Source organism: Sminthopsis crassicaudata, chromosome 5 (assembly GCF_048593235.1).
Source record: "Sminthopsis crassicaudata isolate SCR6 chromosome 5, ASM4859323v1, whole genome shotgun sequence".
In the NCBI taxonomy this organism is placed as follows: Eukaryota; Metazoa; Chordata; class Mammalia; order Dasyuromorphia; family Dasyuridae; genus Sminthopsis; species Sminthopsis crassicaudata.
In genome coordinates this window covers 129958252-129983173 of record NC_133621.1, presented here as the reverse complement: position 1 = coordinate 129983173, position 24922 = coordinate 129958252, and the positions used below count along the sequence as shown (strand labels likewise).

The 24922-nt window shown below is 35.4% G+C and overlaps 1 protein-coding gene across 3 annotated transcripts in view; it reads left to right on the top strand.

The window, feature by feature from the left end:
* The first annotated feature begins 8612 nt into the window (after nucleotides 1-8612).
* CAV1 (caveolin 1) overlaps nucleotides 8613-24922 on the top strand; it is a 39211-nt gene continuing 22901 nt past the window's right edge. Inside the window, exons 1-2 of one of the 3 annotated variants that reach the window (XM_074268220.1) lie at nucleotides 8613-8878; nucleotides 10609-10773. In XM_074268220.1, the coding sequence (XP_074124321.1) occupies nucleotides 8849-8878; nucleotides 10609-10773 (195 nt within the window). In that variant the 5' untranslated portion in view covers nucleotides 8613-8848. Of the gene's footprint in view, nucleotides 8879-9086; nucleotides 9145-9768; nucleotides 9839-10608; nucleotides 10774-24922 lie in introns of those variants that run through there. The other 2 variants (XM_074268222.1, XM_074268221.1) reach the window with 2 other exon arrangements.

Here is a 24922-nt window from a genome sequence, read left to right as displayed (position 1 = left end):
GAATTTCAAGAACCAGAGAATTAGAAGACTAGATATAAATGGAAGAAAAGATTCCATGGCTGAAGATGTTAGATAATTCCTTTGTCTTTTTCAGATTGGATACCATCTATTCTGTGAAGAGTTTTACAATAGTGATGAAATTAGTGACATACAAGCACCTTTGTATTTACAGATACGAGTGAATCAAATTTTGAGTAGAGTGATTAGGTTGCTATTTGGCACTTCATGAATGCTGACTGAGTGGCTAACTGAAACCTTCCATTGAAGGTTTACAAAAATAAAATTTCATAGTTGGAATATTTCATAGTCCTATAACTTTCAAAGTTGTCATATGCATACTTACAGCTTTCAGAGGAAAATCTAATTTATCTTGTATAAATAAGATGAAGGTTTCCACACCTATATATTGGACTAATTGTTAACTTTTTATATCTTTGGTAAACTGTCACTTCCAAACCCAAGGAAATTATGATTCCAAAGGGTAGCTAGCCCAAGTTCATATAGCTAGTAAACACAATATTCAGGAGTAGAACCCAGATTCTTTTGCCCCAAATTTAGTACTCATTCTACTATAATTGCTAGAAGAATTTTTCTCATCTTTCTGTTATATCATTGATCCAGTCTAACAAACAGCCTATTATTCAGTATGTGACATTTTATAAATCTATGGTCTCAAGATCTAATTAAGAACCTTTCACATACAGAAAATTTTCAATAAATTTAAAGCTACTAGGTTTGGGATTTTGTTCTGTTTTGTTAACCTACCCATTAGAAGGATTTTTTTAATGAGTTGATTAAAAGCCCATTAAAAGTAAATTACTATTAGTGGAATAGAGATGGAAGTAAATTATAGTATATATTTGAAACTGGTTTGAAATTTAGAAAACAGGAAAGATAAGCTGGAAATGATGATGCTACATAGGATTTTTAACTTACAGTGATAAAAATTTCATTTTATATGTTCAAAACCAAATACTAAAGAGAACTGTGAGAAAAGTATAGCCTACTTTTATGAAGTATTCTCTTTTTCTTCTACTTAACGATGTAGAATTGGCCAGCTTTTGAATAAGCCATGCCCAAAAAACGTTAGCTCAAATTATTATTGAAAAGGTAAAGAATACTACTCTGTACCCTATCAACAAATTTAGTGCCAATGATCCAGAAGAAGTGCCAAGGAGTCACGGTGTCCACTGATAACTGAGATAATCTGGACCCTATTATGTTGGTGAGGCAGAACTCTCAAATGGTGACATTTGGCAAAATTGAAGATGCTTTTGGAGAATGATAAATTTTCTTGGGAAAAGACTCCTTCACCCTTAATTAACTAATAATTTTGCTAAAAGCAGTTATGTTCCAATGTCCAGAAGGTCTCATACCTACAATTGTTCCACTTCATCTTTGTGGAAAGGCAGCAAATAATTTTAAAAGTCAGCTGATATCTGGAAGTTCTTAAAGAAGCAAGGTCCCAGTATCAGGGTCATTACTGAGGTCCTTACTCATTGAACCCTATGTCTAATAACATCTTAACATCTGCAAAGACTGCTCTCTCTCTCTCTCTCTCTCTCTCTCTCTCTCTCTCTCTGTATATATATATATATATATATATATATATATATATATACACACATATGTGTGTGTGTAATATATATATATATGTATATATTATATATATATGCTATATAAGCATATCATAATACTAAGAGCATCATTGTAGCTGTATTTGTTGTTGTTCAATTGTCCAATCATGTCCCACTCTTTGTGACTCCATTTGGAGTTTTCTTGGCAAACATACTAGAATAGTCTACCATTTCCTTCTCCAGCTCATTTTACATATAAGGAAACTGAGACAAACAGGATTCAATGCAGATACAGTTACTAAGTGCCTGAGACCAGATTTGAATTTAGTAAAAAAGAGTTTCCTAACTTTAGCCCCAGCATTTTATCCATTCTGCCACCTAGCTGGCCTATATACTATATAGTAGGACCTCTTAAACTTTTTCCACTGGCAACTTCTTTTCACTGAGAAAATTTTGCATGACCCCAGGTATTTAAGTATATAGAATAGATATACAAATCAAACATTTACTGATTTTTAAAAATCATAATTTCATGACCCTCTCATTCAATTTTGAGACTCATATGGGTCACATCAGCAACCAGTTTAAGAAGCTGGGCTATATAGATATTATCATAATTTATATATAATGATGACTGAGGATTAGGAGAAAGCTAAATTATGTTTGATATAGTCTAATTGAGGCAGTAAGTGTATATCATATTCAGCAATGTGCCACATACATTCAAGAAGTTTTTAAAGAGATTTCTATCAGAAGCCATTTAAAATTATAACACTTAAAGGATTAACCCTTACTAGTCTGTGTAAATTGACTTACACATTGAGAGTTCTGCATGGCCAAGAGAAGATGGTAACTCTTCTCTTTGGAGGCTTTTAGAAACATATTAGGTGATTATCTGTCTTAAATAATTTAGTTTGCATTAAGGAAAGGGAATAACCTTTCAAGAATCTTTGTATTCTAAGATCTGTAGTCTCAAAGATTTATATAATGGTCTTTCACATAGAGGTTTTCAATACAATTAAAATTTTGGTTTGCTTTTGTACTAACACACCTATCAAAATATATTTTTTTAAAATCAGTTGAGAAAAAGCCCACTGAGTAAATTACTATAAATGAAGTAAAGATGAAAGTAAACTGTAGTTTATTAGAAACTGGGTTAAAATTTGGAAAATTGAAATGTTCTGATATCCTAGAGTCATTAACATCCGATAATGCTTTCAGTTTTATCAGCTGATCAATCAATAAATGTCTATTGACATGTCTATTAAGTGTCTATTATATGCCATGCACTGTGTGCTGTGCTGGTATATACAGATTGTGCTTTTTTCCTATGTACAACTAATACCAGCCATCAGTTCTTTTTTTCTTTTAAATCATGTAAATTCAGTAAAGAAAGGAAAATCAGACAAATATGTTGTTAGAATATGTTACTTAAATGGCCTATTGTTTTACTGATTATTTTTCAGTTTTTTGAATAGTTGTTATGACATGTTTAAAATATTATTTCAAAAACATATCTTTCCTGAGACCTAATAATCAAGATATGTCATTTACTGACATAAAAATAAAATAATTAGATATACATACCTTGGTCATAGAATTACCCATTGATTCATAACATTACAGGATTTAAAGCTAGAAAGGATTATAAAAGTGGACAATTTCCCCCAAAAAAATTACAGAAAAGGTAACTGAGGACCAGAAAAAGGAATACTTTCCCTCTCTCCTCCTCTCCTTATCTAACAAACATTGTTTTGATCACTAAGAAGTAAGAAACTACTAGAAATTTTTAAAGAAACTAGTACTTACCAATATATAAGTCAGAAAGATCATTCCATTGATGTCATTTTGAACTAATTAAAAGAATAAAAGATTAAAGGAAAGAAAGTCATTGAAGAGATAATGTGGATCAAAGTTCAGAATTTTAAAAATAGGATTTAGTTGTCACATATGAGAAAGGGAAAGATTTTAATGATGTTATGGGAGAAGACTAGGAAGGATTTAACTCCAGTTTTAAAATGAGAAGGGTAATTTAGTGAATTGTAAGAGATGGTTCTGAAATTGCATGTTGAATAGATTATGATTACTCTTCCTAGGGATTAATTAGTCTTTGTTGCCCTGAGATTGTGATCTAGGTAAAATAGTAAAGCAGATATTCTGGTAGAACAGTTTAGAAGAATGTGTGGAAGATGGTTGATATGACTCATTCTTATACATGTGACAGGTAAAGTAGGAGAAAAGAGCAAATTGTTGGAAAAAGACAAACAGCTCAACAGGATTCTGAAATACGCCAAAAGAAACTCTAAAGAAAAAGCTCAAAGGCAGAGATCAATAAGAGTTTTAGTGAAGTGATGGGGATAGAAACCAGAATGGAAAGAGCAGGAATTAGGTAAGAAAACTGCAAACATAGAAATAGATAAGAAACTTCAGAGAACTGAATTTTAACAATGTGAATGTTACCTAAAGGTGATTTATTGAAGACAGAAGAGACAGAAGAGCCAGTCTGACAGCTCGAACTAGTCTATTCACTTTGTGAATTTTGCATCTTGATTATTGTGAGCACTTACCCTCATCAAGCCTATTTGTTCCTTTGCTTATATTGAAATTTTGAATGGTCTTCACATAAAAAAGTTCAGATGAAATTTTAATTCTGATGAACTGGAGTTTAACTCATTTACTTGTCTTCAAAGAGACAGCACAACAGACTGGAGTCTATGCCAATTTTTATATGCCATGTCAGATGTTCGTTCTCTAGGTGTTGGACTAAGGATAAATCATAGACAAGATCATAGAATCAGGTCCAGAAGAACTTTAAAAGGCCATCATTTCCACCCCCTTATTTTATTGGTGAGGCTCACAGAATTTAAATGACTTGGACATACAGATAAAACTTGTACAAAAGGCAAGATTTGAACCCATCTGTCTGACTCCAAAATCAATACTCTCTCCTTATACCAATGTCCTTTCTCAAATCATCTAACTTTTCAGAACCACAGTTTCTTCATCTATGAAATGAGGTTAATGATACTCTTATACTTACTGCTATGAAGAAAGTGTTGTGAAGACTTTAAATCATTATGTAAATGTGCTATTATTTTCTAATCAAACAAATTTTCAGAGGTTTGTGCCAAGATTTTCATTTCCAAATTTGTATACAACTCCCTTAGAGAGCTGGCTGAGAATGTGTGAAGCAAGATTGGGAGAGGAAGATAGGTTTGGCACTTCTCCTTTGTGAACCAAGAATATGAACAGTGGGAGCCAATCCCATCCCAAAGAAGTTACTATGGTATTAAGTAGCCCTGTCAATACCACAGAAGGAGATTCCTAGAGGAAATATTTTCTGAGCCTCTGAATTTTGGTTAGTAAAGTGGCAAACCCAAATTGCAATGAATTCAACCCTTCCCCAATTTTTTATCTCCTTTAAAATGCAAATATTTCTGGGAGTAGTCATGTTTTAAGCTCTTAGCTAATGCTTTCATTTGGCAAGCTTTAATTCATCCCAACTAAGGACAAGAAAGTAATACCAATGTAAGGTAAGATTGGAGGGAGATAAGAAAGATAGTGGGATAAAAATGTGCTGGATGAAGTGAGAGAGTATCAGAAATAGAGCTACAGAACAACTTTATCCAAATCAGATAGGGTCCTTTACTTAAAAATAATCTTCGTAATAAATTTGTCATATGTACTCAAAATTGTTTATAGTCATATATAGATGTTAATTTAAAAAATATATAATAGAGGTAGCATGGCATAATGAATAATGAGTTGACCTTGAACACAGAAAGATCTGAGGTCAGATTCTATCTCTCTTACTGGTTATAATCTGGTGACTCTTAAAGATGCTGGAGTCTTAGACAATTCTCTCAAGATGATAAATTGTTGAGGAAGTGCCCATTTACAGTCATAGAAGACAGAATATTGTCTTCAATTTCCTCAACTATACAAAGAGAGGATAGGATTAGATGATTTGTGAAGTACTTCCAATTCTAAAATCCTGTGATCTATGATCCATGATCTAGATCACTAGTGCTTTTTAAAAACAAAGTTGGATCTCTTTTATAAATTAGTTGCCATCAATTCATTATTCAGTAATCAAAAGATGCCTAAAGTTATCCTTGTGGGTTTTCAAGAAAGAAGGATTATTCTGACTCTGTAACTTTAATAATTCTTCAAACATGGTCATGCTCTAGAGTCATAAGCATTCTTTGTCACAGTCTCTTTTCCCCTAAATGGTCAGAATTATTTAGCAAAGTTTTTTGATTAAAAGGAAAATTGGGTTTGTCTTCTACAATTTATACTCATCTTCAACTTCTTGTTGGGGCATGTTAATCAGACTTCATTTTTTCCCCTGCTCATTTTAATTCATTTAGCATTGGCAATGTTTCACTGATCATTATTATGATTTCATGAGTTGGCTATTTATGAATGTTTTGCATGGGCTTCCCCAGCCAGATTATTATTCTTCAATTTTGTACTAGTTAAGCATTCACTAAGGGGCCCTCCCAGAAAGTTGAGTTCCTTTGTTGGAATGCAGGAACAGGCTCATTTCATGTTCCTGTTGACTTTTTATAACCAAGATTACTCATCACAGCTGAAGTTTGGGGAACAATAGATGGAAAATGGTTTCAACATTTTTCCATTGAACTTATAACACTATTTTACAGAAAATGTGTTTGAGGGAATGGTGCCATTAGTACTGATAATGATTTAGAAAATACTATAATAGAAACATTACACATGTATGTTGTTTATGCTGAATGTTATATGAAACAAGATATGATTATTTTATAGCAACTTATAATGCTTGTGAGAAACACACAATTTGTCCATTCAGGAAAAGATACAATGTACAAGGGTGAAATCAATAAAGCTCAGAATTTTAAAAAGTTAGAATCATATAAGAGATTATGCAGTCTACTTCAAATAACACCTCCTCCTAATAACATTCTCCATGAAACCTTTCCTAATATCCTAAACCTAAATGACTTCTTGTTTTCCTCCAGTAAGGGATTAGTGATAGATGGGATTTTCTTTGGTCACTTCCCCTATCTCTTACATTGCTTTATCATAGGATTTACTATTTGCATTCCATATCATCTTATAGTAATCCTTCATTATTTCATGTATAGTAGCACTCTCATCTTTCCAAATCTATTGTAAGCTACCCAAGGGTAACATATATACTATATATTATATATGGTATAAGTGGTACTTCTAAATTCCCATAGCACTTACTGTGAGTATTGAGCATACATTCTCTATGATTTTTATTTTATCAAAAATCACAATCCCCAGGGACAATGTATTTAAAACTTAGTAAAGTCCAAAACAATTGTCCTGGTCAATGTAAGGTTAAATAACTTGAGCATAATATGAATTTAGGTCTTTTGAATCCAAATCCATCTTTATGTATTTAAAGTCATTCTGGACAAGTTTTAATCATTTAATAATATTGAACTGAAGTGAATTGCACATACTTTTCTCTAGGTAGTATACACTGGAATTTTTTCTTTCCTTAAAATATATCACTCTTACTTTCCCTAAGGTGAGTTTAAATGGTTTAACATACATTTATTTCTAATTTATTCATTTTAGTTCTTAGCTGCTTATTTGGTTGCTTGGTTCTCCACAGCTTAAAAGTTTTAAGTAAAAAAAAAAAAAAAGCAGCCCAAGTTTGGGGTATACCATCTAATTTCTTATGAAATATCAAAATAATGTTCTTTCTCTTAATAAATTAGGGGGAAGGAAGGAAGGAAGGAAGGAAGGAAGGAAGGAAGGAAGGAAGGAAGGAAGGAAGGAAGGAAGGAAGGAAGGAAGGAAGGAAGGAAGGAAGGAAGGAAGGAAGGAAGGAAGGAAGGAAGGAAGGAAGGGAGGGAGGGAGGGAGGGAGGAAGGGAGGGAGGGAGGGAGGGAGGGAGGAAGGGAAGGAGGGAGGGAGGAAAGAAAGAAAGAAGGAAGGAAGGAAGGAGAACAACAAAATAATGAGAAGGAGGAGAAGGAGGGAGAAAGAAGGGAGGGAAGGAGGAGAAAGGAAGGAAGGGAAAAAAGAGAAAGAGAAATATAGATAGGAAATATATTTTATTTGATAGAGAACAACTGACTTCCTGGCTGCTTGACCTTAGGCAAGTCACGTATCCCCCCTGTGCTGTGTTTCACTCACTGTCTTGGATTATAAACTGTAGAAAAAGTATGGAGCTGCTTTTTCTCAAAAGAAAATTCCATAAACTAGTAAAGTCATATGTCCAGTCCCCATCCTAAATTGTAAGCATTCCTCCTCCCAAATCCTAGCTAGCAATAAAATCACAGATTTTATTTTAATACTATTTTAGTGATGACTAATACTGTAATATATTGTGCAAACATAGCATGCCCTGATGGCACATTTCTCGCTTCTTTTAGAGAAAATCGGCAATGAAAGCAAAGAACAGCTAAACATTTGCATTACTTTGAAATGAGCCAGTGTGGATAAGTTCACTCTATGAAGTCCAGCGATCCCAGTTTCCAAACTAGGCTAAATAGATGTAAACGAGTGTCACCGAAAGCACACACTCTCTCTCTAACACCCCGATCCTTTGCTTCAGTTTAAAAAGATGTAACTAAAAATTTCCACCCATTCTTCACCACCTTTCCCCTGTGAAGCTGTTGAACAACGCCTTTTCCTGGGGGAGGAGGGGCTCGAGGGGGGGAGGGGGGGATTCTCATCTTGACCCTGAGAAACGGTCAAGGACGCATTAAAGCCTTCTGACTGGATGGAGGTGCTCTTCACGCTTGGGAATCCCTACACTAAACTGTTCCACTTCACACCCTCCCGCTGGTGTGATGCACCAGGAAAATATTCTTGTTTTTTGAGCAGGCTCTCTTGGATTGCCCTGACGGCTGCACGGCTGGGAAAATGTTGCCCCAGGTTTAAAATATCTGCCTCAGTAGAACGTGGGTAAAAAAGCTCTCTCGCTCGCTCCTTCTCCCCCCGCCCTCTCCGGGCCCTCCCCGCTGCTCCCAGTCTTTGGGGATGTGCCTAGACCCAGCGCTGCTGTCATCCTGGCCAAAAGCAAGCAGAACAAACCTCTGGCCATCAGCCAGCTCGATCACTCACAGCTACCTCCCCTCCCTATCCTACCCTACCCTACCCCACCCCCCCCACCCCCACCGGGATTTTTTTTTTCTTTCCTTTTTTTTTTTCCCTTCCCACAATACAGGATCTTCCTTCCTCAGCTCCCTTAAATTATAACCCAGGGAAACCTCCACCAGAACCTCCGACAAACCCAAGGCAGAATGTCTAGTGGCAAATACATAGACTCTGAGGTAGGATTTGCTTCGCTTTCGGGCAGTTTCTTAAAGCCCCCACCCTCCGGGCACGAGGTGCTCTCCTGCCCTATCTCCCTCCCTCGCAGCGCCTGCTTCGGCAATCTCCTCTAGCTCCTGGGAGCACTCCAACCTCTTTTCTTTTACCCAATTCCCCCTTGACCTCTGACTGCTCTTCTCACTTAGCCAGCTAAGGAGCTGGCGTCGGGGGAGCGTTGGGGAGAAATCGGGGGCAGGGAGACGGTGGCACGGAAACTGGATGTTTGGTATGCTTGTTGTTTGCCGGGAGAGGGTTGCTTTCTTAGGGAAATTACCAGTAGAGCCACCGAGCGTTTGGAAGGGATAGGGAGGGGGAGACGTGGACGGGATAGCTTTGGGGGTTCCCCGACTTTGCGTCTGCTGAAACAGAGATCCACCTCCTGGGAGGATTTTTTCCTTCTCACGCCCCTCTCCCTTTACTCGGCAAACAACGAACCAGCTGCCCAGCTGATCGCTCTGGGGCGGGAGGCTTGAGAGGCTGGAGATGTTGGTAGAACGTGGTGGGCAGGGAGGGGTAGCGGTGGCTGTAACTCCCTTACCCCACAGCCCTGGGCAAGCACATACCCAAGCCTGGGCGTCTGGAAAAGCTTAACTGGGGCGTCGGCGCACGCAATGTTTGCTCTTCTCCAAATCCTTGATCCCTCTCTAAAACTCCTTTAGAATGGAGTTCCCAAAGCGGAGATTCCCCCCAGGTCACCCTCCCTAGTCACTCACGCCAGAATACCCACTTGTATTTATGCAGAACAAGTTTTCCCTAAAGGCTGTGGCTGCAGCGCCTCCAAGAGCTAGCAGAAGGGGGCGGGGAGGGGACAATGTTGTTAACTGGGGGCACAGCGACTGGAATTTAGGCAAGACAGGTGAGACGTGGGGCGGAGGAGCCTGAGGTGGGGTTCTATCTACAAACTCAGCGATTTCTCTGAGGTGAGGGTGAGAGGAACTCATAGGGGTCTATAGGGTGGGCGGGGGAGGCAAGGATAGATAACGCTAAGCTTGAGAACTACTTCAGAGAGAAGTAGAGGAAGCACCTTGATCCAAGAAGAGAGGCCGCAGGTATATTGTCTGATGGGAATCTAGGGTTGGGAAACAGGTAGATACTACTCTCTCCGAGAAAGCCAACTTTTAGGCTAATAAGCTACAGGTGTGATTGACTGGGGAAGAGGGGGAGATGATAGAAGCAGGTAAGGAAATTCAAATAAGGTGAGGAACCCTAAAGTGGGGCTGGGACCAAATCCGAGAGCGAGGGCTGAGCCCAAGGCTGCTGGAGTCCTTGGAGCCGAACCCAGAGTGCTGAATTCAGTGAAAGCGGGGGAGGAAAATGGGGGAGGGGGGCAGTTGGAGAGATTAGGGAGCTGGACTTCTGGCCCGTGTTTGCAGATGACCCCTGGCGGCGGGAGTGAGAGTCTGACTTCTCTGCCTGGTACCGAGGGGTGTGGTGAAGTCTTTTCTATCCTTTTAAAAAGCCAGGCTCCCTGTGAAGTTTACTTTCCCCTGAGCAAGTCGCAGCTCTTGCTGCAGCTGTGCTGCTGCCGCCTTTATAAAGAATAATTCTCTCTTCCTTAAGTTTGAGATCTTTCCCAACCTCAAATTGACTTTTGGCTTGTTCTGTTCTGTTTTTGTTTTTTGTTTTTTTGTTTTTTTTAATTTCCTTCCCACCCCACCCCCTCCCTGTCCCTACCATCACCCTTCCCTAGGGGCTTCTCTACTCGGCTCCAGTCCGGGAACAGGGAAACATCTACAAGCCCAACAATAAGACCATGGCCGACGAAATGAACGAGAAACAAATGTACGATACGCACGTCAAGGAGATCGACCTGGTCAACCGAGACCCCAAGCATCTCAATGACGATGTGGTCAAGGTAAGGGCTGGATTGGACCAGAGGGGTAGACAAGAATAAAGTCTTTGGGGAAAGAGTGGAGGGGGGGAGGGAACCTGAAGAGGCCAGGACCTCTGTGTATGAGTTGCTGTCAGGACCTTCCTTCAGCATCGAACTGACGGATGAGGGCACTAGCCCAGGTATCAAGTCCCACCTACTCTCTCGGTTTAGGGACTTATAGGAACAGTCTGCTGAAAGCTCAAAGGAAAGGGAAAATGATGAAATTTTCTCTCCGGTGGGGAAATAAAGTTTCTTTGCCAGGTGATTTCAGCCTAACCCTAATCCTGTGACTTCCATTTAAGTCTACTTCTTCCCAGTCTTCCCAAGTAGCAAGATTCTGATAGGCAGCCTCCTTCTAGCTAAGGCAATGCTGTCTGCACTCACTCTGATGCTTTGGCGAGCTCTGCTGAATGATACTGACCTAACCATGAGACACGCTTGGAGAACTTATAGGTTTGTGGAATACAAGCACAAAATTGACAGCACCATGAATTAAAATAATATCTTAAAATGTTTCTCTTAAAAATATTAGAGTGGGTGAAAATGCTTTGGACCAAGAAGGAGGAGTTAGCATACAAGCGGAATGCCAAACTTTGAATGAGTTTTTAATTAAGCAGAATGAGGTTTCTATGTATAAAAAAACTTAAATGTGCAAAACTCTAATTAGCCTGGAGTCTTGGTTGTGTTGGGGAGCCAGCTAGTTTGCTGCAATCAGTACTTTAATTTATGATTCCTTAGGTCAATTTGCTCTAGGATCACATGAACCAAAACAAATTCTTCTGCATATACATGTAGAATATTAGTTTAAAACTAGTGTGAGCTGTCAAAAGTTTTATCTAACTTGCTGGTCAACATTTAAAAATGACTATTACTGCAACCATTAATCATTTTAAGAGGAATGTATTGTGGGGACCCTTTGGATTGAGAAATCATTGATATTACTCATCTTTGCCAAAGAGTTCACTTTTCTGGATCTAGGAATACCAAAAAGACCTCTGGGTTCAAGATATTAGAATCTAAAGACACTGCCCCACAAAATCCTATGATTGCAAACCTGATTACAATAAAACCATTTCAAGTCATCCAGGATTTGTTACACATAATATGAGGTAGGAGGAGTGAGATTTCAGTAACTCTTCATGTTTATGAATAATATATTTTAAAAGAGGAACATTTTCTTCTGTACATGTGAAGAAAATGAGCATATTAGACTTAACTCCCTTGGCATGCAAGCAAAAGAGAAATAGTGTTTGGAAGCTTTTAAAGATTTTCCTGGTGGGCAAAGTATGGAATATTTTTTTTAAAAGCAATTCACAGTAATCAAAATTAAAACTATTAAATTCTGCATAAATTAAAGAGAAGGTAAAGCCATTTATCTCAACTTATTTTGCAGAAGAGGATAAAATGCTTTCCTCCTTTATTTGGCTTTTGATAAGATTAGTTGCTAGGTAGAGCACTAGCACAGTAGAATTCAGGAAGGAGGTACTTCATTGGTTATTTTTTCTGCTCATTTTCAGTGTTAGTAGAAGTCCCTGGAGCAACCAAACTTTCTGAGGATGAGTCAGAGCTCCCAGGCTGTATGGAATTTGGGTCTCCACACACAGCATGACTAAATAGAGAAAGAAAGATCCCACTGGGAAAAGAGACTTAACATAGATGGAAAAAAAACATAACCGTCTTAGAGGAAATTGAAATTTACAAAACAGAACTCCAAAGAGCAATTATTAGGGATCTTCAGACCAAATAAATTAAAAGCAAGTGTTTATGCATGGCCCTGTCAGTCAAGAACCTAAGTCCTACCCATCTATTGCTAGAACTGAGCAAAACAGAGTAAGCAAATAATCCACTATGATATTCATTTGTCAAGTCACCACGACTCCAGGGAGATAAATAGAAACTTCAATGTGTGCATATAGAAATTTAAATACTTCTCAAATAACTCCTGGACACAGTTGGTCAAGGATCTGTCCTTTTTTTTTCAGAGTTTATAGAAGAGATTTAAGGTCACTTAATTGCCTGCAGCACAAATTTCTTCTTTGGTACCTCTGACAAGTAGTTAAGCCTTCAGTTATAAAGTCTTAGAATCAAGGAAGAGTAGGTCATTTAAGAATTTTGGGAGTTAAGAAATTAAACTTGATCATGAAGGCTGGAATAATCTCTTTGCTCTTACTAACACTAGAACTTGAATCTTAACCTCAGAATAGGCATCCCATCTTCCAATCTTAGAACACCTGAGAAGTTCATGTTATCATTGCACTATTAAATCTCATGTTAAAAATGGAAACAGGTGGGATGGAAAATTCAAATAATAAAAACAGATGGACATAGGTTGAATAAATCTATTGTGAAAAGTAAATGATTTAACAGGGAAGAGGGAAGCAACTCTACATCCACAAGATTCTCATATCACATTTTAAAAATAACTGATGAAAAACAGAGGAAGCAGTCCTGATATAAAATGTGAAAAGTTATAGAATATGTAGCAAATACTATTTCAGAGTCAAAGCTAAGCACAAGAAAAATCAGAAGTCCGCATGTCACCTGCATTTTTTTTAATTAGTTTTCTAATTTGTTTCTAAGTTCAGGGTCCAAGGAGCCAGTTATGTGGATATATGAGCATAAACCTTCAATATCATAGAAACTGGATTCTTGGCTTCCTTCAATAATTGAGCAACTATGTTTGCTCCTCAGATAATTGTGAAATTTCAGACAGGGTTATCCAAAAAAAGGAAAATCAAACTGCTATGTCAAATTTCTGCTAATTAAAGAGATGTAAATCTATATGAAATTTTGGCAGGTGATACTTTTCTAGTCTTCATATGACTGGGTTCAAATATTTTATATGTACTCAAATATGGAAAGTATCCGTGATATTCTGGGTACCTGGAACCTTCTTCCATTAAATCACCCAAATTGACTCCAAATTTTTGACATGTGCTAGAAAATGGAATGGATCTGTGATTTCCCAGTGGTGGAGAGACTTCTTATTTTTAATTATTTTAGCAACAGTGCTTTTTCTGGAATTCTGAAGTAAGGTCTGGAGGCGGCATATAGTACTCAATCAATATGTCCTAGCTAATAAGTGCCAGAGACAAGATTTGAACCCCGGTTTTCTTGCTTCAATTCCAGCATTCTATCCACTGTTCCAAAAAGTCTCATTTGAATATTCTTTTAGGGCATCAATTTATACAAGTTTGCCTAGAATTTACGAACTAGTTGTCTTTATAATCAAATAGAATGGACTGTTTCCAGAGACAGTCAAAAAGCATTTATTAAGTGCCTGTTATGTCCCAGGCATTGGCCCAAACATTGAAGAAACAAACAAAAGCTGTCATCCCAAGATGCTTACTGTCTAATGTGGGAGCCAACTTGAAAAGAAAGAAGAATACACATGTTCACTGTAATTTGAATAATAAACTTTTTTAGAAGTATATGGAATATTTAAGTAAAAGTAAGGAATTTCAACAGCAACATGTTTTCCAATATTGTTAAGCTTGTAATCACTAAGATAGTTGCTTTCTGTGAATTCAAATATAGTAAACCAAAGAAAAGTCTTATCAACAATAATGGTTTTTCTTTGATGAAATTAAACCTGAGCCAGTTATGACAGAGCTATGCAAGAAGCTCATTGATTTTAAAAGATAAAAACTGCAGTTGATGATCAAGAAACCACTTATCTTCCCTCTCTCCAATTAGCACAAGGAATGACCATGGCATATCTATCCTGGAATGCTTGTGAACTGGCCCCCTTGCTATAGCTCATGGTAGCTCTGTGTAATACATTTATCCTTCAGTAGGCAGAAAAGCAGCCCAAACTCATGCCAATAAATGAAAAGTGAGATCATTCCACAGCTGTACCACAGAGATGTTAGAGGTCCAACCCATCACTAAAGATCAAGATTCAGAGAGGTCTTTTAGGCTGTGGGTTTTTCCATGGATTTTTAAAAAAACAGTTTTTGACTTGTGAGTCAATCGCATATGTGGTAAAGTATGTTTCAAATTTGCTATCCGGAATAACAGTGGAGTGTGTAGAAGTACTTATCTCTGAACTTGAGACATGGATAAGCATATGCCAGGATTTATTCATCAATTAACTGTTATTTCTCTGTATTCATTTGAATATGTGTCTACTTCCAGGTTTCTATTAATTTGGTAGAAGACGAATTTACCCACCTATATAATGTTCAAAAGAATTAATAGTCAAACATGCAATATTGATTGAGGATGGCTTGCTACCCTTAGCAGGTGATTTGTTATGTCTAGGCTACAAAAAATTACTTTTGCCATGAACAGAGCTAAGTCACACAGGACAGTTGTATCTCAGATGTCAGCAGCCAATCTACTAAATAACTTTAAGCTAAACTTATTAGAAAAGTTGGACCCTTATTGAATTCAGCAGGAATTTTTTAGAGCCTGCTTTTACCAATTCATAAGAACTCATGCTTATATTTTCAGTATGTGTATTTATACCTTGGAAACTATATAAATGCTACTAAATAAGAATTGATTTAATGTTTTATTGGTTTGTAGACTTGAAAGTGAAGGAGAAAATATTAATAATGCAGATGATGCATAAAAGTGAGCCACGCGTACTACTCCCCAGCCCAGGCAGGTGTCAAATATTTATCAGCACACTTCAGCTTTTTATCTTATGCATGATCTTCCTCAGCTAGTAGTGATTCTGAACTGGCAAATAAAATGAACCAAGGCAGTGCCTAAATAGTTTAAATTTTGTGATGTGTTGAACTACAATGATGTGGTTGAGATAAATTTTTATGTTTCTTTGCTGTGTAGTCCAAAAATAACTGAATTTTGTTAATTTCCTAAAGCTACCCTGCAACAGGAATTGCTGCTTTTCTCAAAACTCATTTCAGTCTTTGAAAAACCTGCATTATCTCTTCTTATAATAATTCACATCCAAGTATGGAAAATTATTCCAAATTTTGCTTCTATTATTTTTTTCCTATTCAGATATGTTATGAGTTAACCATATGAGAAGACACGTCATGCTTGTATCCAAAAAAAAAAGTCACCAATTATATTTTTATTATCTACATTGTTTAACTTAATAAAGGGACAGCAAAAAGCTTGGACAGACAATATTTATGTACTTAATAGGCAGGATAATTAATACATCATTTTAAGTTCTGTGATTTGCTTTATATAGATTATATATAATAGGCACATACTTTTATATATATTCAAGTAATGGTTTTTAAAAAACGCACTAGGTGAATGTATTGTCAATATTGGACACAGGTGAGGAGGGATTCAAGCTTGTTTCACATAGTGTTATAATTGGAAGGGACCTTGAAGGCCTTCTTGTAATATTGAGTTTTCTTTTCCTTATATCACAGCTACTTGCTATTCCAATGTGGGTTTATATAGGGTAAACTTGTAAATGTGTCGCAGAATTTGGGTTTGAAAAAACATGTTAGAGATTTTTTTTCTTTTTTTTTCCTTTAAGATTGTCTCCAATTTTAGCCAGGTTAGTACAGAGGTTATTCAGGGCCCAGTCCCACTTCCCGATATTTCTGACCCAAGCTATCTTCCCCCTCCTTAGGTAACATGGTACCTGAGTCATTAATATTGAAGCCAAACTTAGTAACAACAATGGATTGTCACATAACTCATGGTAGCTTAGAATTCCTGAGCCATACACTGCTAAGCCTTTTACATGACAGCCCTTCGTATAGTGGAAGAGAATTATTACATCCTCCCTGAGCCTGATTTTCTCCAGATTAAACATCCGCAGTTTCTTCAACTGTTCCATATATGGGATAGTTCCTAGTCTTCTTACATGTTAAAACTATATTTCAGGGACTTTTGAATGCTAAGTTGAGAAGTTTGTACTTTTCCTTATAGGTAATAGTTAGCTATTGAAGGTTTTTTAGTATAGAAGGGACATAACAAAAGTGGTGTTTTCAGAAGATTAATTTGCTAACACTGCAAAAATGGACTGGATGTAATGAGGCCTAAATCAGATACATGAGTTAGAAGACTCTAGGAATAATTGAGGTATGAGCTGATGGGACAGCGAATTAGAATAATTGCAATGGGAATGGAATCAGAGAATCATGGAATTTTAAATTAGGGTTAAAAATCATCTAGTACAGAGGCATGTAACTTTTTTCATTAGCAGGCCATGTGATGAGAAATCTATATGATCAGAACTGTGTGGGTGGGATAAATTTAATCATATGATTTATTATAATAGCTTGAATAAACATTTATTCATTGATCCAGGTCTTTTGGCTAGCAATCAATTACATAATAATAATGGCAGGTTGATGATTAGACCCCACTAATCACCCTACTAATAGAATGATTAGGTCTACTATTTACTGTGTGGTCAATAAAATAGAAAATACTTTTTTTTTCCACTAACAATCTCAACCATTCTGGATCCCCAGACATTTGTTTCAAGAGTTTAAAGTTGTATACTTGGGATCTGGTCCAAACCACTCATTTTTGCAAGTGATGAAACTTGAGACTCAGAGAGGTTTCCTGTCTTCCCTACAGCCATGGAGCTAATGAATGGCAGAACGGGACAGATTTGAGATATGTATGGAAGTGAGAAGTAAAAAGATTTAGTGATGGATTTGCTGTGGGGAAATAAAGAAATCAAAGATTTGGAGGTTCCCTATCTGTAAAATACCTTTAAAAATGATTATAATTTTCTTCAGTAATAGAAAGGTTACTTTAATGCATATAAACATTTAGTTTCAATGGTCAAGGGAAAAATAAATATAGAGATAAAACCTCATTGTTTTGATTATAGCTTAATGGGGTAATATATTTGTAGCTTTTTTCATCTTAGATACATTGATGGTATCAGCTAATTAACTACAATCAATGTTTTTTCTTTTTTTTAAAGATTAAGCCCATTTTGTATAGGTGGACTTTGTTGAAACAGAAGGCAGTCAGGATCAAGGATTAACATCACATATTTTGTCTGGATTTTCTTTTGTTCTTGGGTTGGACTTGAGTTTGATTTTTAAGGCTAGTTCTAAGTGATTGGGGATGGTACTGATTGCCAAATATAATACTGTGCATAAAAAGAACAGTCAAAATAATACTATTTGGCAGTGGCATAAAATTACCAAGAATTTATACAAAGATAGTTAGTGGAGGTGTCACAGTATAATGAAAATACCTCTGGATTTAATGGATTGCTGACTTATATTTGAGCTCCATCTTAGTTCTGTGATCTTAGACAAATCACTTCATCTATCATGTTTCATTCTTTTTATCTATGCAAAGAGTAGGTTGGACTAGATTTTTTTCTGGCTGTATCTATAGAAATATATATTCTTCACCACTTTTTAAACAGCATTTGAAATGCTTTTGGTTCATTATTAAATTGTGGTAATAGTAGGAAAGTACTTTGCCTACCTTAAGACCCTATATAGTCTAGCAAAGCCATGCTTTGCTTCCAACTCATTATGAAGTCTGAAATTATTGAACAATTAATATGGAATTAGTTCTGAATTAACATGACTGATCAAACTCATTCTGGCCAAACAAAATTTTGATCTTTTATTCTTCATTAAAATTTAAAACCACTCATTCCAAAATAATCTTTTTGAATTTTGAAAATTTCTACTCTTAATCTTAATTATAATCCTCCCATTTTAGCTTTGGGCAGTAGTCTTTTCTTACTTTTAAAGTGGTTATTCTTTCATGAAAATATCTGTTTTTGTATTTTTATCATCTATTTCTTGACCATCTTACTCGTTTAGCCAGCCATATTCCCTATATCTTTTTGCATCACATAGACCTATTTTCCCCATTTTTCCTGGATTCTATGGATTTTCAGCAAGGTTTGTCAGTACTAGCAACTGTTTGCAAAAGTAAAGGTAAATTCCTGGAATATAGAAATTATTTTTATTAAGCATTCCATAATAGGTGCTTTAAAAAAATTTAGTAGCCTAGCCTGGCTTCCAGTTTCATGGTAGTGGGTCCTTTGCTAAAGAATGATATTATTTTACATGCTATCGCTAGTGTCATTCTAAGGTTAGACGTTTGTTCTTTTAAACACATAGTCCTAGAAAGACAAGGGGGAAAAGTTAATATTCTGAAAAAAGAAATCTGGAGTATGAACAGCTGCAATGTTTCTCAGCAGCAACAGAAATCCAAGCTGTTGAATCACAAACTACCTGCTTTTATACTCCCACTCAAACTCATTCAATAAAAAATGTATTCTGGTGAGAAGTGTTCTTTTTCAGTTTAGTCCAACTTTTTTTGTACATGACTTTTGTGAGAAAATGCCAAAGGAGGGATGTTCCCCAAAAGTGTGGGATAAGAATACCCTAAAACTTATTAAGTTACTACATTAATTATTAAGCTTATTAGGCTAATATATCACTTCTCAGAATCAGGTTGTTTGGTCTGAATTTCAAGGTATTATTTTTAAGGATGCTATTCCTATCCAAAAAAAAAAAAAAAAAAAGGGAAATTGGTTGTTGATTTGAGATATTATGTTGGATTTTGTTGCTGTCAAAATAGGAATGCAAGCCTTGCACAATTTGGGGGGGGAATTTTATTTGAGTAGAGATTTGAAATAGCAAGAAGACTTAACATATCCTGCTTTTTGTTATTGGTTATCTTTTTATTTGTAGCTAGGATTAGAAAATTTTGTTCCACAATTAACACATGAAAATCTTTTAAACATTGTCCTTGACTAAACAAATAAAAAGTAATCTTCTTAAGGAGAGATAATGTTCTATCTTCCACAATACCTAATATAGTGTTTTGCTTATAGTAGGTGCTTGCTCAGAAACAGTATAGCCCCACTCCAAGGATTCTTAATCATTTTTGTGTTGTGATACTTTTTTGACTATTAAAGCCTTTTTTATTCTCTCAGAATAATGTTTTTAAATTCATAAAATAAACTATATAGGATCACAAAGCAAACCAATTGTATTGGAATATAGTTCTCAATTATATATAACCTATATATTTATAGTCCTCAAATAGTATGTAGAGTTCTCAAGTATATATGATTTATTTATGTATACCTGTACATGGATTATATATAGTTCTATAGATTATTTCTTGTTCATATAATTTTCAAGTACATATAGATTGGGGCTGCTAGGTGATGCAGTAGATAGAGCACCAGCCCTGAAGTCAGGAGGACCTGAGTTCAAATCTGATTTCAGACACTTAATACTTCCTAGCTGTGTGACCCTGGGCAAGTCACTTAACCCCAATTGCCTTGGCAAAAAAAAAAAGTATATATAGATTCTATATAACTAGAAATAAATATATAGCTATCTAGAAATATACAGATTATCTATATATATTTGGATAATATATACTTGAAAATTCCATATGAACTCTCTTTCCATATATATATATATATATATATTTATATATAAACACACATATAAACTACATATATGTGTACATATTAAAAATTCACAGACCTGAGGATAAAGACCTCTGATTTAGTAGAAAGAGTAAACTTCCTCAAGAGGAAATTCAAGGTCCACACTATAAGAAAGTAAATGAAATATTATCAGGGAGATGTTTGGGTGAGTCATTTGTTTTATTCACTTACTTGTTTTTTGATGAGTCATTTGTTGTATTAATTATTTACCTAAAATTTTAAGTGATATAATAGATGTAATAGATTATAGACTGTAGGGTTCAAAGGATCCTTAGAAATAGGCTCTTCCTTTTATAAAATCTTTATAAATTTTGATATATATCTTGGTTATATGTAAACTGGATTAATGGATATAGACCACTGGCTTTGGAGTCAGCCTTGAGTTCACATTCTCCCTTGGCACTATATTGGCTCTGTAACTTTGATCATATCTCCAGGACATATGGCCACATATTGGTTAATTCTGGACCTTATCAATGAAATGGAGCTCGAAATACATAGACAACTCTCTAATACTATAAATTGAAAATAAGGTACTTGTCTGCATTGGTAGAAGAAGGTCCTCATGGGGACCATCCCACAAGGATCAGGTCTAGTCCAAAAATTCACAAGTTCAAGCAAAAAATAAAAATTTACATGATACTATATTATAATTCCATGTATCTAGTATATTTGTCCCTGGTTTAATAGAACTTGGGATACAAATTTACTATTTAAAATGATTATAGTTGATGATAGCTGTTCATATGAACTTATACATATTTATGTATGTATATACATATATGTTTATGTATGTTATATGTATGTGTGCATACATGTAACTTTGGTGTAATTAGTTAATGGCACTATGAATAGAGCACTAGACCTGGTGTCAGGGAAATAAAGTTAAAATAGTCTCAGAAGTTTATTGGCTATATGTGAGTCATTTAATATCTGTCTGCCTCAGTTTCTCCATCTGTAAAATAGGGATAATTATAGCATCTGCTTTCAATGATTGTTGTGAAGATAACATGAAATAATATCTGTAAAAAGGTTTCCAAATCTTAATATATATATATATATATATATATATATATATATATATGTGTGTGTGTGTATAATATGTATGAATATAAACTTCTAGCTATTATCTATCTTTGGTTATATCTAACATTTATTTGATTCAAAGTTCTTGGTCAGGAAATACTCCCAATTACAATATCAGTCCTACAAGAAAAAATAGTCTACTTCATCATCCACTTTATGATGTGGCTTCCAGAAAAATCTTGTGGCCAAAAAAATGAGAGCAGATAATCACCTTACCTACCTGAAGGCTGGGAACTGGACCAGCTGCTTTCCTTAAGTCTTTTCCAACTCTAAAATACAATAAATATTTGTCGACTAATTGATAAAGGGATATAACATACACATTCATTTTTAAAAGGAAGAATTGGAAGGGGAAAACATTACCATACAAAAGGAATCAACAGTACTCAATGATGGAATGTTAGATTTTTATAAAGAAATATGCACAAGATCCATCAATTTTTATTAGCCACTTTTAGTGCCACACAAAATAGAAAGAATCTCTTATATTTCTTATTCATTAGCGTCTAAGTTTTCACTAGATTAGCTTCTCTTTTCAAGACAATTTTCTAAGCAAAGAATGAGGTAAAATATTATCTTTTTCAAAGCCATATAAGTGTATTAGGTGGTAGAAAAAGCTTGGATTTAGAATAAGAGAATAAGCTTGAATCCTATTCTTTTGTTTCTTACTTTCATGAGCTTAGATAAGTTAGTTTCTCTGAGTTTCTTTACATATAAAATGAATGAATGATGGTGATTTTTTTAATGTTCTGTCAAGTTCCTCATCCTAAACATGACATTTAAGAGGTACACACACACACACACACACACACACACACACACACACACACACACACACACACACACACACGTATATATAAACCTCTTTTTGTTAACTTCTTTCAACGTTAGAGGCTGCAAAATACTTGAATTGTCTATGGTCCTCCTTGGCTTTGAGGGTGATAACTAGGTGTCAGCATGGTGGGCTGTCATTTAGGGTGCTACTTTACAAAGTAGGTTAAAAGAGGCCATTTTCATATTATATTTTATAAATAAAACATCTTTAATATCAAAAAATCCATTCTCCATGATACATAGCCATTTCTTTTGTGACATGTTAAATTATAAATGTTATAGCAAAGATTCAAAGCTTTCTACACTGGGGAGGATAGGGAGAGGCAAGAGCAGAAAAAGTGGGGGAGCTAAAGGAGAACATCAGGGAGAGGTGAAAATGTGGGGGTAAACTCCAAATCTTGCCTGAAATGTCTAGTCCTGGTTCTGCCTGGTTGATAGACATTATTCATTATCAGAGATTAGTTTTTTTTTTTTAAACTGACCCTGCACAGACCTCCTCTGTAGCTTTTTACTTGCAGAGACTTTATCTAAGTTTTTTACATATTTGGATATGATCCCATGGTGACTTATCACTTCATTGTGTGAAGCTTTCCTGAAGGGATGGTACATAGAACCAGCACATTCTGTTGCTCCTAAATTAAGAAGACTGTGAGAGGAGAACAATGGGAGTTGGGTTAGATATGAAAAATGCTCTATTCATAAGACTATCTACAATATTAGTTTTATTTTATAGTACCTAGTACTATATATACACATATACATGTATACATATATATTATATATATATATATACATACACATATCTGTATCTACAACATATTTATTTATACACACACACATACCTATAGTAACTAGGAGGCAGCTAAGTGGTGCAGTGGATAGAATGCCCATCTTAAAGTCAGGAAGATTCATCCTTCTGAGTACCAATCTGGCTTCAGATAATTCCTAGCTGTATGATCCTGGCAAATCATTACTCACTTTTGCTTCAGTTTCTTCGTCTATAAAATGAGCTAGAGAAGCAGATTGTAAACTATTATAGTATTTCTGCCAAGAAAATCCCACATGAGATCTAAAAGATTTGGACATGACTGAAAATCAACCAAAAAAAAACCTTCTTAAGTGGACCATGGAGATGTATGTGAAAAATACCTTTTTTATTAAAGTTTTTGATGTTTCTATCAATTCTATATTCTATATGTTTCTATAAATTATGTAAAAATTGTTAAAGGAAAGAAATATTTAAGCACTTACCATCTAATTTAATTTCAGCAATTCTGGATGTTTTCTATCTTTGTTCAGACTTTCAATTTCTTTGCTATAGGTGGCTAGATGGTTCAGTGAGTAGATTTCTGAGCCTGTAGTTCAAATCCAACCTCATACTCTTATTAGCTGTGTGACCCTGAGTACCTACCTTACAAGTCAGTTTCTTCTACTTCAAAAGGTTATTTGGAAGGGGGGAGGTCAAATGAGTTCATATTTTTAAAAACACTGAGCACATAGTAGGCCCTATTATAAATGCATTCGTCCTCCTCCTCCTATAGAGAATTCCTGGTAAGAAAACTCCCTGTGATCATTTATAGATCAGTTATCTAGTTATAGACTTAGAGAACTTGCTTAGCATCCCTGAGTCAGGAAAGATCACAGGTGAGATAAAAAAACTAGTCTTTCTGACTCCTAAGCCCTTCTCACAGGGGCTCTTGCGTGTTTACTATAAGAGTATTAACATCAGAATATTAGTGTTCTTTCTGACAGTGTAAAATGATGACCCTGGATTCACGAAGAATTGAGTTCCTGTATCAGCCTCAGAATTTGGTAGCTAGGTGATCCTGGTCAAGCCATTTAATCTCTGCCTCAGTTTGTTCATCTGTAAAATTCAAGAAAATACTAATACACATCTCCCAGGGTGGTTGTGAGGATAAAATGAAATGATACTTGCAAAGTATTTTAAGAAACTTATAGCACTATATAAATGCTAATTATGATTATTATTATAAAGAATACAGATGGCTTTTAACCCTAAACAAACTTATCAGAAATGCTAAAAATATTTTTCAAAGTATGTGTTGACTTGTAGTTGCTATAATTTAACCCATGCTGTTTTTATTATACTGGTGATCTATCAAGTCTTTCTGGGTAATCTAACTTTGCTACTAATGCATTGTTATTAATTATTTTCTTTTGCAGCATGACATTTGAAAGATAAGAAAATGTTCTTTGGTGATTAGCATATTAGGGAGGCAGAACTCTATACTCTGTTCCCAACTGGTCTAAAAATTGATAACTTCATTTTCTTTTATACAGACTTCCTTATATTCAGTTTTGAGAATATTTCACATAATAAATTTAAGATATCACTTTCAAACAATTTCACTTATCCAACAGACAGTTCCATAGTATCTGGCAAGTAAGTGCTGAATAAATGCTTGTTGATTAATTACAAAGTAATAAACTTCCTATGTTCCCATTTTATAGATTTTTCCCTAATGCAAATCTTTAATTCATTCAATAATATTAAAGTACTTACCATGAGTTAGATTCTATGTGAGGGAAATAACATATATATATAGAGAAAAGTGTGGTACAGTAGAATGAGAGCTAGATATGGAATTGGATGACCATGGTTCAAGGCAAACCTTGTAATTTGTTGCCTTGACTTTGGGCCTCAGTCCCTTTCAACTCTAAATCTATGATACTATGAATGAATAGGAATATAAAATGTACTTAGAGTTAGCACAAAGTAATTTGAGTGGGAAAGGAAGATACTAGGAAACAGATCTGATGTAAGAATTAGGGCTTGAGATGAGTCTTAAAAGAAGT